Below are 14504 nucleotides of genomic sequence, written 5' to 3'. Positions count from 1 at the left end.
ACAAGATCATCATCATACTTAATCGTCATGCTCCTTAGTGAACGCTCGCACACAAATCTGGGAAGTACCGATTTACATACGCCGTATGTATAGGAGTAGTATGTACCGTATAAATATATATATTTATATATACATATATATTTACATGCATTTCAATTATTATACACCTATATACAAGGTCCATGACGGGTAGGAATTTTTGTCTCGTAATGGCGACACAATAACAACAATGACGCTAATGACCATGTCTACTCGATATAAAATGACCAACATCTACACCACGACACTTAACCAAGTAAACATCAGCTGCCAGTTATCCACCGTGAGGGCGGAATGTTAGGAGAGGTTTTATAGCCATACAAGTATTGTGTGTAGTTTGGGCAATGTTTTACTTCTTAAGGTAAATTACAGATGCGAAGAGCTCATGCGTCGCGAAAGTTACGTCCGAGGACCTCCGAACCGAAGACCATGGCAGTGGGCGATGATAGGGCAAAGAAACAGCAAGATGACCAGAATCTCTGTGCTACAACAGCTTTTCCTCGCCTGGACTCTCCTCCGGGTCCTATGAGGTGGGACCTGTGTTTGTCTGTTGACCCTGGTTTATTTCGTGGCAAACCTCGACAAAGGCAGGATCACGCATGACGTCGTGGATCATGTCCTTCAACATGAAGTAACGAGGAATTATAGGATACATCTTGCTCTCATTGTAGTCGTCCTGAAACACCATTTGAAAAGGTTATTAGAATCTTGGATGCTTCTGGTGCCTCTAAACACTTGGTGACATTTTTGTTAATTGGCTTGACAGTGAGAAAGGAAAAATTAACATTGTCTATTAAATATCTGATCTAAGTAAGGTAAAAGAAAATCAACTCTAGATATTATTTAAATTCAGTTTCAACTGCAAGATGAAGCTTAAGAAGTATTTATGACGAAAATGAAAGCAAGATAACGTATAGTTTGCTTAAACAATCTGTAGAACACACTGTGATTGGCTAGTGTACAAATATGAGAGCAAATATATGATTCCTATACAAGCTATCATAAAGAACAAGAGTTCATGCTGACAAGGTCATCTGGATCTAAAAACTGCAGTAATGATATAGGAAAGTACTTTTACTTGTAGGGTGTAAGACAACCATCTTTGCTTTTACTGAAAGGTTTTCTTTAACCCCTGGGCGAACTACAGCTAAATTAACCTGACCAGTTTATCTAATGATATAAATCATTACAGTACTATTATTACATTTCAGATTGAGGAAAAGTTACATTCTGAGACTTACAGGGTTTGCCCAAAGAATGCATATTCAAGTGAGAGGTCAAAAGGAGAGTATCAGAAAGTTAGAGAAGGAAATTGGATAGCTTTGTAAACATGTTGAGACCAAAGGTAGAGATGAAAAGTATGTGGCAAAAAGCACCCCCTGGGGACTAAAGTGATGTAGCAATGAACCTTGAGTGCCATCTATAGTGTAATGCACACGGCACAGGCTGTACCCACTAAAGGAGACAGGAATCGCATCAGTCCTTAAGGTAAATCAGCGCTGAAGCAGCGGACAAAAATCACCAAGGAATATACCTGATCTTACCTTGAGCTCTCGCATGAGAGTCCTTAGGGATGAGTACTTCCGTAACTGCCTGTACAGTTCATTGGTTAAGCTGTTGTTCTCTTCAAGAATCTGAGATGTGGTCATCCCTGTGAGGTACTTGGAGTTAGTTCCTTTTATCATTTACATTTTGTATACAAGACATCCAAAATGAATTACCTGTCTGTGAGAACATGGACGTTGTATACATGACAAAGTAAAACATTATAACTGATGCTTTCAGCTGTAAAATGAGCTAAGTCCATAAAACACTTTTCAATAAAACGAAGTCATCACAATCACTTCAAATCGGTTTTCAACCATGACTGTGATAAAAATTAAATATTACAACAATATACAGGTATAATGGGGCAGCTACAGAAAAATGGAGTGACTTATAATAATTGTAAGATTTCATATCCTTTCTAGGATTAATGGAATGGCAACAACACTGAACTATAAATTTTACTGTTTCACCAAACAGGAACAGTATGTTGAGCAGACTAATCAGATCCTTTTGGATTTCCATTTCTCCAAATACATATTATGTTCATTCTTACGCCCAAGAAACATAATCAGTTTCAGGCTACCTCTGAGTACCGTGTAAGGTCAGGTTTGCAATGGCCAAAAGAATTAGAACAAAAGTACATACAGCTGATGTCAAGTGTTGGTAAGACTGAAAACTAGTGTCTCACTTGATATTTGACGTTTACTTAATCTACAAAGATTTATGATAAGTGACACCCTAGCAGCAAATCAGAAGTATTGGTCAAACTATCTAGAAATCCCTTTATGTAAGGATAGTGGAGGGCTCTAACACATCAGTGTTACTCGTCATCCTAGGTATCCTGGTCAAGCCTCAACAACATGGTAGAGGGCTTGATCATTTGTAAGTATCTTCTAGGATGAATGGCACACTACCTACAACACAGTACCATTGCAGAGTTGAATCACACTGCCTGAGAGTTCCTTTTTGGAAGAATGGCATATTATTTAATCCACAGCACCAAGGTACAGGTCCTAGTTGGCCCACTGGTGTATTATTCCCTTGCAATACAATAATATTGAAGGCAATGCAAAATTTGCCAAATACCAAGAATACTGGCTTATTAATTTTTCGAGGTAAAAAAAGCTTTTACCTTCAAACAAGATTTAATGCAGTACTTTAGCATGCTACAGTAATTACGAGCGAGAGTGAAAGGTTATAATACAGTTATATATTGCAATTTGATTGCAATGCAGTAATACTGCAAGAAATACCAAATTTGTCTTAGTGACAATCTGCATAAAAATTGAATTTTCCTTTAAACTGGGTATACATACTGTAATTCATTACTCTGGACATCAACCACTTACGTGAAAATTGCAATATGCTGAAATACTCTTGCAATGCAGTAATGCTGCAAGAGCTGTGCAAAATTAGCTAAGATACCCAAGCTATGGCCTCCGCGATTTTGGCGCTAAAGTTAATTTTACCATGACACTGCTATATTGTATACCAAAGTATTTCAGGCAGTTGATCACGAGCACATATGCAAAATTACAGTGGACTGAGATCTTGCAATGCAATAATAACGCAACCAATTCAAAAGTAACCAAAGACTAAGAGGCAGGACATTGCAGGGACCCCCATAAACCACAGTAAGTTATCCTACGAAACGTCATCTCTACTTACCGTTAAGTCTTTGAGCGTTTTCTCTCTTCCTCTCCTCATCTTCGTCTGCTCTCTTGGTCTTCTCCTGCTGCTCAAGCGACCTCTGACTCTTCTCGACAATCGCGCAGGCTCGCAGGACATATGTGAGGACGGGTTCCTGTTTGTCCTGCCGAGGAATGTCCAGGAGCTGCCAGTACTCCGTTTCTAGCCTCACCACCTCCTGCGAGAGGATGTGACATGCATGAGAAAGATGTGAAATATTCATTATTGGATGGGGTTCCCTAATCTCATGAGTCTACGTGACATTTTCGTATAGACACCATTCTTGGAAGTATAGCTGTAAGTGACCAGTGATGGTGATGTGGAAGTCTGTAGGAAAAATTCGACGTTCAAAGTAAAGGACATTTTCATATTTAACATAAATTTCTATTTTGTTTATGTAGCTTACCTCAGTCGAGATTGCCAACTCAATTTGTTTTGATCACCATATTCGAACTAACAAACCTTTTTCTGATGGATTTGGTACGGTCTATTTGGAAACACGTAGTCGTTTGGAAATGTTCTCTTTTTTGATCTGATGGGAACTGGAATCACTCCCACAACCTGGCCCGAAGCCCAGGTCATTACTGGAATTTGTAACATACCTTAAGGACCTGGTGTCAGAGGGATTACTACGGCACAGTGCTGCCCTAGAGCTACCAGAGTGCGTTTACGTCAAGACCCCTGCAATACTTGAATGTGCAGTACAGTACCTTTATCATAGCCTTGAGGAGTGAGTAACGGGTAAACACATTCCAGGTGGTCTTGCTGTGATTGTACTGTGAGTGAAGGGTCAGAAGAGCAGTTTTTGCCGTCTCGTAAGATTCTTCCAGTCGTGTTCTGACTACTCTGAGGCGCTGGTTTGTGGCGATGGCTTCGTCCCTTGTTTCTCCGTCAGCTGGAAAAAAAAGTGAAATCTCTTGTAATTTTTTACTGCGTGCATCAGTCTGTATGCATTTGCTTGAATACAGTTAGAAACATTAAGGGATTTTTGTCTTTTAATATGGCGTTCATGAAAGCCAGTGAAGTTTGTTGCCAAAAGGTGGAAATGAAGTTACTTTTTATGATACCAGTTATGCAGAGGTGAACTTAATGGAAGAAGAACTAGACGTTACCTGAGAATTAACTGACCTAGGTTGTGGTGGGAAATCTAAAAGTAGGCCATGAGTTTTAGCTGATTTACAGTAGCCAGTAAATCTACAGGTGCCATGATGTTTCATAAGATCATCAAGAGCTATTTGTTCTGTTCGGAGAAGCAGACTACTTGGTCTCCAGTTTTAACAGTTAAACTTTGTATTTCATTATTTTCTTTTATACTTGCAAGAAATTTTGATATCACAGAGCCTGAAAGGTCAGGGCTGCACAAAAACACTATATACAATATGTAAATAAGGATCCACAGGAATACACTTGATTAACACGATGAAATGTGTTTGTAAAAATATATACAGAGCTTAAAGCTTTCGTCTATCCTTCCAAAGACTGATCACTGAACTAAGTTTAGTGATCAGTCCACTGAACTAAATTGAATATAGCATTTAGGCCAAAGGCCAAGCACTGGGACCTATGAGGTCATTCAGCGTTGAAATGAAAATTGACAGTGAAAGGTTTGAAAGGTGTAAGAGGAAAGCCTTGCAATTGCACTATGAATCAATTGTTAGCAGAGGGTGGAATGTAAGATGGAAGAAAGAGAATATGAACGGAGGTGCAGTAAAACGAGCGAAAGGAGTTGCAGCTAGGCATTACTTAAGGTTCTTTGCGGCGTGCCTTTGGCCCCCCTAGCTGCAACCCCTTTCGTTTCTTTTACTGTACCTCCTTTCATATTCTCTAATTCCATCTTACTTTCCACCCTCTCCTAACAATTAATTCATAGTGCAACTGCTTTGAGGTTTTCCTCCTGTTACACCTTTCAAACCTTTTACTGTCAATTTCCGTTTCAGCGCTGAATGACCTCACAGGTCCCAGTGCTTGCCCTTGGCCTAAATTCTATATTCAATTCAAATCCATTCAGTGACCTGAACTCTTATAAAATTTTAATCTTCGAGAGCCGAGAAAAGGTCAGACATCAAATTACATCAAGAAGATGGAGAAGAAATATGAAGAAGGAGACGAAGAGGAAGAGGAGGAAGAAGAAGAAGGAGAAGAAGAAAAGCGATAATTACCTGGAACTCCTTCCTCCTTCACTTCCTGGACAATCCGTTTCACACTCTGAGTGAATTTTCCGACAATGTTAGTTCCTGAAATGCACAAGGAATACAGTTAATATACTATTGTATTAATCGGAAATAAAAACATGAATGCACTATATATATACACATACATACATACATATATATACATACATACATACATACAGACACCATCCTACTTGCAAACATTCAACGTACAAACATCCATGTAATAATAATAATAATAATAATAATAATAATAATAATAAAAAGAAAAATCGAATGTTTGCAGTACCTATGTAAATATATAAAAGAATTATCCCCATTTTTGAAGAATATAATAATAATAATAATAATTGACCAATAATTGTTTACAAGGCCACAAGAGACTTTCGTTAACTACCTGCACCCAAGAACTTAGGACAAAGGCCAAGCACTGGGAGCTATAAGGTCACTCGGCGCTGAAAATAATGTTGAAATAATTGTTGGAGAGGGTGGGAAGATAAATGGAAGAGAATATGAACGGAGGCACAGTAAAAGGAACGAAAGGGGATGCAGCTAATCCCGAGTCCTGGTTATTTCCTCTCGTACCAACGCGTTACAAGCCACACAGGCAAACATCCAATATACTTTTTTTTTTTTTAATAGAAAAAGGTTTTGGATCTCAATTTCATAAATTGGCTTTGCTGTACACTCAGAATTTCAAGATACCTAAAATGTCCAATTTTCTCAAAATAGTCTTTTTCTTTCATGTTTTTAATTTTTCTGTCATAAAACTTAATATCAATACTTTTTTACTTTATAAAGGAAAGTTTATATATATATATATATATATATATATATATATATATATATATATATATATATATATATATATATATAGAGCCCTCGATGGCCAAGTCGATTAGAGCAGCAGCTTTCCAGAATTCATAGAGGTCTGTGGTGTGGGTTCAAATCTCCAGCCGACCGGTCAGAGAGGCGGACACTTTGCTATCCATGTAGACACCCCGGGATTATGTATGTAATCAACGGATAGGTTTGCTTAAAAAGCAAATAGGTGTTACAGACTAATACACACACAAGCAAAGCCACTCCAACATCTCCTAAAAACACAGACACCTCACACGTCTTGAACTGTCGGCCTAACCGCACAAAAACTTCTCGCTGCTGGGAGAAAGGGCGCTGGTGACTGGTACAATACATGTACATACGCTACCAGGGTCTAAGCGATGACAGGCAGGGCAGCCGATCGAGATTACGGCTTACTACAGAGCCGAATCAAAGTCCTTCAAAAGAAGGCATCGTGCTTACCCCATATAAAATGGGAAAAAGCATGTTTAAAAGAAGATATATATTATATATATATATATATATATATATATATATATATATATATATATATATATATATATATATATATATATATATACTGTATATAGCTCGATAGAATAATCTACTAGTCACTTTCTTACCATGTACATACACACGCACGCAAACATATAAAATAAATATATATACAGTATAGATATATGGTTAGATGGACAGATAGAGATAGCTAGATAAAAATATTTGCCTGTGTGTGACGTATGTAGTACGTAGTTGCAAAAAAAACCAGTTATTTCCAATAGCTTGCGAACAAACCAGAAATGGGCAGTAATCTACGCAACACGTGGAGAGAGAGAGAGAGGCCTGGCAGTTCTATGTGTGTGTTTATGTGTAGATCATTCCGTGTTAAAAGCAATTTCTTCATCAGCTTTTCCGAGAAGAGCAAACCACTTGTCTCACGTGATGGTTAAATAGCAGGTTTCATTTTGCTAGTTTTGATTTTATTTTGCGTTTATCCAAGCACGCAATCTCCTGCTTGTATGCTTCAATGCTCCTCACTTCGGGGTCATGTGTCATCTTGACGTCAGTTGGTAAGTGCTGATGCAATGTCAAGTGTCTTAGGACTAAAAGAATGCTATTATTAGCTCTCCTAATTGCTGACATCTGTGTCAGAGGTTCTTGGTGCGTTCATTCCGCACTTGTAATTTTATATTTTACGTATCTTCTTGAAGGTTATTCAGACGGGACTGCAAAAGCATTCGTATGACTGGAAAGTTAAAAAATGCCTTTACTGATGAAAATAACAGCTAACATAATAATAATAATAATAATAATAATATAATAATAATAATACATTCAGTACGGATTCTGCAATTACTTTTTTCATAGAACAACAATAATAATAATAATACATTTAGCACGGTTTCTGCAATTACTTTTTTTCAGAGAACAACAACAACAGCAATAATAATAATAATAATAATAATAATAATAATAATACATACATACATACATACATACATACATAGCCTACATACACTAGCCAAATCAAATGCTATTCTCCCAGAGTTTAAAAGATAAAAAAAAAAGAAACTACCAAAAGCTCTGAAATTGTAGAAGAAAGGAAGGAACGTTTTTTTTTTTTTAAAAGCATTCGATGGAGGAAACCTCATCCGAAGTTGTTCTAGAACAACTCTCAGCAGGAACGAGAAACACTCGAAGGGAAAAGGATTTAGTATTGATTCGAGGCCAGCCCATCACAAGCAGTAGCGTCCACCGGGCTAGCTCGGGGCGTCTTCGTTTTATACACGTCTGTAAACATGTCTGAAGCAGGCGGAGGGAATTAGCGTTCGTATACAATAGAAGGCGAGCACATCCGAGAAAAGTTCGGGGGAGATGCGATTCAATTTCCATCTTGCGCGAGAAACAATACTCCACTTCAAATGCAGAGGGGTTCAGGAAAGTGGCTTTTTAAAGTTGAATTTTCATCTCCTTTGTTGTCTTTGAGAGGAGAGGAATGGAAATATAGAATTTAGGTCTTGAGGCCAACCACTGGGACCTGTGAGGTCATTCTGCGCTGAAAAGAGAAATTGAAAGGAGAAAGGTTTTAAAAGGTGTAACGGGAGGAAGACTTCGCAGTTGCACTATGAAACAATTGTCAGAAGGTGGAAAAGAAAGACCACTGAGCTGATGAGGGCTGGCCCGAGATTAGACTGAACGTGCAAGAACCAAAATTGTACAACCCCAAACCCACATTATAGCGAGAAATGAAAGAAATAAATTCTCAACCTTCATCAGGGCGTTGCATCGAATGACCCTGAAAGATAGAGAGAGAATGGGAACGGAGGTACAGCTGAAAGAGCAAGGCCGAAGGATGCTGCAAAGAGCCTAATAATGTCTACAGTGCACCGCATTGAAAGGTGCACTTACGGCACCACCTCCCTACGGAGTAGACTTGCCTAGATTGGAGTACTTTAAGGAAAAATTGATGTTAGATAAAAAGAAACGACGAAAATGGAGGCAGGGAAAGAATTCAGAAGCAATGAGATTAAATGAAAGAAACTACCACTTCCCAGACCCAGGATGACAACAGAGCTTCAGAAGGCCACTTTGGAATGAAAAGGACAGTCTCTCCTCCAAATGAGGTCACCAAAAAGTGGCCCATTAAGAGTCTGTCCCCGTGGCAAAGACGGAGAGGGCGGAATCGCAGATTACAAGAAGGAAGAAGAACAACTTCACCTAATTAGTGAGTCACTCTCTCTCTCTATCATCACTCATTCAAGTGGGTGAGTTACTGCTGAAAATCACGAAGAGTTATAGTGACAGGGAGAGCGGAATAGGAAATCAAGGGCACGGCTGAGGTCATTTTCATCAAAGACGCTGTCGTCAAGAAAAAGATGATACCAAGTGCTGGAATTATACCCAGAAATTGTTCGTCCACTTGTGTCCTGCATTTGGGAATTATTGCACTAACTCATCTGGCAGTATTTAACGAAAACGTCCAAACGTTTACACTTTTTGCAGCGAAGTTCCACTGTAGAAGAAGAAGATGAAGAAGTCAGTCACTTACGGAAGGTCTGATTTTTCCTTTAGATAACCGAGGCGCCATCTTAAAAAAACGTTGGAAAAAGAAAAAATATAAAAAAAGAAACACTCGCTGATATTGCGACCAACTCAATTAGACCCGGTGACTTCTTCTTCTTCTTCCTCTCCTTATTCTTCTTCTTCATCATCTCAGGAATCTCATGTTTCAAAGGCTTGATTGACAAGTCATAAACCTCCCTCTTCCTACTTCCTCTCTCTCTTCCTACTCTCTCTCAACTCTTTTATCTGCTTGTTATAATAATTCCACTGAAAATAAGTTTGTATGCATGCATACAAACATGCACACATATATATGTATTTTATATATGTATATGTATGTATATATATTTATATTTATATAAAAATATAAAATATATATATATATATATATATATATATATATATATATATATATATATATATATATATATATATATTATATGTGTGTGCATTTTATATATGTATATGTATATATGTATGTGTATATTTAAAACAATATATATATACATATGTATGTTACATATGTATATGTATATTATATATATATATATATATATATATATATATATATATATATATATATATATATATATATATATATTATATATATATATATATATATATATATATATATATATATATATATATATATATATATATATATATATATATATATATATATATATACATCAGGCAAAACACTCGCCTCGCCTCAACAGGTCGGGGTGGTTATATGCCAGAAAATCAAACTGCATCCAACAACATAATTTTTGGAATAACCATATTTAATGAGACACACCGCTCTGTCGTTAACCTTACTTATGACTCAAACTAAAAAAATTGTCATTCTTATTTCAGATACAAACGAAAAAAAAAATAACTTTTTTCTAACTAGATATACCACACGCTTTAACTGCATTTTCTCTGAATGACACTTCAATTTCAGATTTTTCCATTTGCGGAATTTCGGCTTCAGCCAGGTTCCCGCGGTGGTTCGTTTGTTGCCACACAAAAAAAAATGTTTCTGGGGGCGATCGGGGGCGGCTTCATATTCTCCAAAAATTTCAACTTTTTCTGTTTTTTCTCGGTTGAGTTCAACCTAGTCTATTTGATCCTTTTATTAAATTTATAACCAGCCTCATGATTTTTTTTTTTTTTTGCTTCTTTGTTCAACTGAATTCCCCAACCAGTCGTGCACTGTACAGGGAATAAGCTCATTACGGCATGTCGTAGACAGTGACTTCAGGATTTGCTCTGTACGAACAATTCTGAATATTTCAAAGCTTCCCCAAACCTGTGGCTCTACACTTCACTTCCATCCATTCTCTCATTTCCCTGTCAGTAAATGCTCATTAGCTGTCTGGCACTCATTAGCTGTCAGACACTAATTAGCTCTATGGATTCCATTTGCTGTTTGGCACTCATGACCTGTCTGGCATTCATTAGCTGAATGGCACTCATAAGCTGCCTGGCATTTATTAGCTGAATGGCACTCATAAGCTGCCTAGCACTCATTAGCTGAATGGCACTCACAAGCTGTCTGGCACTCATAAGCTGTCTGTCATTCATTAGTTGTCTGGTACTCATAAGCTGCCTGGCACTCATTAGCTACCTGGCATTCATTAACTGCCTGACACTCATAAGGTGTCTGGCACTCATTAGCTGTCTGGCACTCACTAGCTGTCTAACACTCATTAGCTGTTTGGCACTCATTTGTTGTCTGACATTCATAAGCAAAATGACTCATTTGCTGTCTGGCACTTTTTTAACTGTCTGAACTGTCTGACACATTAGCAAAATGAATGATACTTATTATCTGTCTGGCACTTCATTTGCTGTCTGGCACTCATTAGCTGAATGGCACTCATTAGCTATGTGGAACTCACTGTCTGTCTGGCACTCATTAGCTGTATGGCACCTAATTAGCTATTTGGGACTCATTGTCTGTCTGGCACTCATTAGCTCTCTGGCACTCATTAGCTGTCTGGAACCCATTAGCTGTCTGGCAACCATTAGCTGTCTGGGACTCGTTATCTGTCTGGCACGCACTGCCTGTCTGGATTCATTAGCTTTCTGTCACTCATTATCTGAAAGGCACTCATTAGCTGAATGGCACTCATTAGCTATCTGGGACTCAGTGTCTGACACTCATTAGCTGTCTGAAACGCATTGCCTGTTTGGGACTCATTGGCTGTCTGGCATGCAAAGCCTGTCTGGGACTCTGTTGCCATTCATTAGCTTTCTGGCAAACAGTAACTATCTGGGACTCACTGTCTGCCTGACACTCATTAGCTGTCTGGCACCCATTAGCTGTCTGGCACACATTGCCTGTCTGGGACTCATTAACTGTCTGGCATTCCTTAGCTTTCTGGCACTCATGAGCTGAATGGCACTCACTGTCTGTCTGACACTCAATCAGCTGTCTGGCACCCATTACCTGTCTGACACTCATTCGGCGACTGGCACTCATACTCTCTGCAGTCCAATACGATTGCATCATTTCCCAGTCGCTCAGTCCACACAGCAACTAAAGAAGGAAATGTAGAATATAAAGAGATAAAGGAAGGGAGAAGAGAACTGAGTACAGAAATCCTTGCACACGAAACAGTATGAATAAGTTAAGTATACCTTAGTTCAACCAGACCACTGAGCTGATTAACAGCTCTCCTAGGGCTGGCCCGAAGGATCAGATTTATTTTACGTGGCTAAGAACCAACTGGTTACCTAGCAACGGGACCTACAGCTTATTGTCGAATCCGAACCACATTACGACGAGAAATTAATTTCTATCACCAGAAATAAATTCCTCTAATTCTTCATTGGCCGGTCGGAGAGTCGAACGCTGGGCCAACAGCGAACAGTACGAATAAAGAAGGCGGCATGGACAGAGGAAAGGAAACCAGGGAATTGACTGATTGATTCAATATAGAATTTAGGCCAGAGGCCAAGCACTGGGACCTATGAGTTCATTCAGCAGGAGGAAAACCTCAAAGCAGTTGCACTATGAATCAATTGTTAGGAGAGGGCTGAGGAAAGTAAGACAGAAGAAAGAGAATATGACAGGAGGTACAGGAAAAGCAACGAAAGAGGTCGCAGCTGGGGGCCGAAGGCACGCCGCAAAGAACCTTGAGTAATGCCTACAGTGCACCGCACGAGGTGCACTGGCGGCACTAACCCCCTACGGAGCGAAAACCAGAGAGGCACGCACCAAGAAAAAAAGACGAAAGAATAAACAATAAAAAAAAACACACACAAGGAATGACGAACATTCCGTGAATCCTGGAGACGAAGACATCACGAAGTTGAATGAATCTTACCTGTCATTCATAACAGCGGAAGCATGGACGAGAGAATGTCACGCCACGTTGTTTCTGAGCAAATTTTGTAGGTGATGTGAACGCAGACGAATGGAAACTATGATCGAACTGCAATGTGAATCGAGTTACGGAGACATAAATTTCGATGCGAAAAGTGAAAGAATGAACGGAAGGGAATGGAATATGGAATCTAGACCAAAGGGTAATCGCTGGAGCCTATGAGGTCGTTCCGTGCCGAAAGGGGAAATTGAGAGTAGGAGGGTTGAAAGGTGTAACAGGAGGGAAACCTTGCAGCTGCACTATGAAACAATTGTTAGGAGAGGGTGGAAAGTATGGTGAAAGAAAGAGAATAAGAACGGAGGTACAATAAAATGAATGAAAGGGGTTGCAGCTAGGGGCCGAAGGGGCGCTGCAAAGAACCTTAAGTAATGCCTACAGTGCATCGCGTGAGGTGCACTGACGGCAATACCCCGCCCCCACGGGGAAACTAAAGAAGAGTTTTTACGAAAAGTAAAACAATAAAACGAATTAAATTTAGCCATAACGCAAGGAATCAAGTCTAAATTAAGATAAACATCAGAGCGCAGATCGGAATAAGACTTAACTTAGGAAGGAATAAAATAATGACCTAGCCATTTTTCCCACAAGAAACAAGTTTTGAAACCATTTTAAAAGTACCCTCAAGATGGTCGATTCCATATCTTGACAACCAGGAAAGTTCAAAGCAGGAACGGCTAAAACTATAGCAGGGAAACCGGATATATATAATTAAAAAAAAAAAATTATGAAAAAAAGTAAAAATTGCGAGTTTTCTGTACAGCGTATAATGATGTATGAAACTTTCAGCCGCGACCCATGAAACTCAACCAAGGTCCGGTGGTGGCCTGTGTAGTTGGTACCTATATCGGTGCCAGAAGTACGATTATGGCTAACTTTAACCTTGAATAAAATAAAAACTATTCAGGCTAGAGGGCTACAATTTGGTATGTTTGGTGATTGGAGGGTGGATGATCAACATACCAATTTGCAGCCCTCTAGCCTCAGCAGTTTTTAAGATCTGAGGGCGGACAGAAAAAGTGCGACGGACAAAGCTGTCACAATAGTTTTCTTTTACAGAAAACTAGAAGTGGATCTAGATTAGCCATCAGATCAGAACTATAGGCTTTCCTCTTGATGTCGATAATATAAAGGTCTTAGAAATCTGTAAAGTGTAAACACGGATATATTTTCCAAAACTTAGACCATTCAAGCAAATACTATGCACCAATATGCAGTCAATGTGCCTCGCTGTCGAATTTCTCAGTTCCAGAGGCCCTTTGTTCCTCACACCGCTGGACTGTGGGACAGTGTCCCTGGGGATGTCGTGCAATTGGAACTTCAGAAGTTCAAGCGAAGATGCAATGCATTACTACCCTAATGCTGTTCTCCTTGCATTTTAATAATTTACCTAATTATTTCCATTTACTTTTTAATTTGTTAATTTATCTGTTTTTCTAATAACTAATTTCCTCTTTCTGCATTTCCCTTTACCTTCTGTTAACTCTTTCGAATGAACACCGTCATATTCTATGGAAGCTTGAATTTCAAGTCAATGACCCCCAGTGTTAGGCTTGTTCAATATGAATAGGGTTCTTCATCCTCTGAATAATAATAATAATAATAATAATAATAATAATAATAATAATAATAATAATAATAATAATAATAATAATAAGAAAGAAGATAGCAACTCATCATCACAACCTGTCCACCACAAGAGGACAAACAAATGCAAACACGGTCGTATTTAAGACTTAAAAAAGAAAAGAAAATGCAAGACTCGTACCAAGGGATGAGT

General features: G+C 38.6%; 1 protein-coding gene across 2 annotated transcripts in view; it reads right to left on the bottom strand.

The window, feature by feature from the left end:
• Window positions 1-370: 370 nt before the first annotated feature.
• LOC136846168 (uncharacterized) overlaps window positions 371-14504 on the bottom strand; it is a 48112-nt gene continuing 33978 nt past the window's right edge. For both annotated transcript variants that reach the window (XM_067116969.1, XM_067116958.1), the window contains 5 exons: window positions 5436-5510; window positions 3987-4171; window positions 3256-3454; window positions 1584-1690; window positions 371-715 (listed from right to left, as the gene is read on the bottom strand). In XM_067116969.1, coding sequence (XP_066973070.1) covers window positions 563-715; window positions 1584-1690; window positions 3256-3454; window positions 3987-4171; window positions 5436-5510 — 719 coding nt within the window. In that variant the 3' untranslated portion in view covers window positions 371-562. The remainder of the gene's footprint in view (window positions 716-1583; window positions 1691-3255; window positions 3455-3986; window positions 4172-5435; window positions 5511-14504) is intronic.

Source organism: Macrobrachium rosenbergii, chromosome 2, assembly GCF_040412425.1.
Source record: "Macrobrachium rosenbergii isolate ZJJX-2024 chromosome 2, ASM4041242v1, whole genome shotgun sequence".
NCBI classification, from domain to species: domain Eukaryota; kingdom Metazoa; phylum Arthropoda; class Malacostraca; order Decapoda; family Palaemonidae; genus Macrobrachium; species Macrobrachium rosenbergii.
This window is presented reverse-complemented; position numbering and strand designations above follow the sequence as displayed.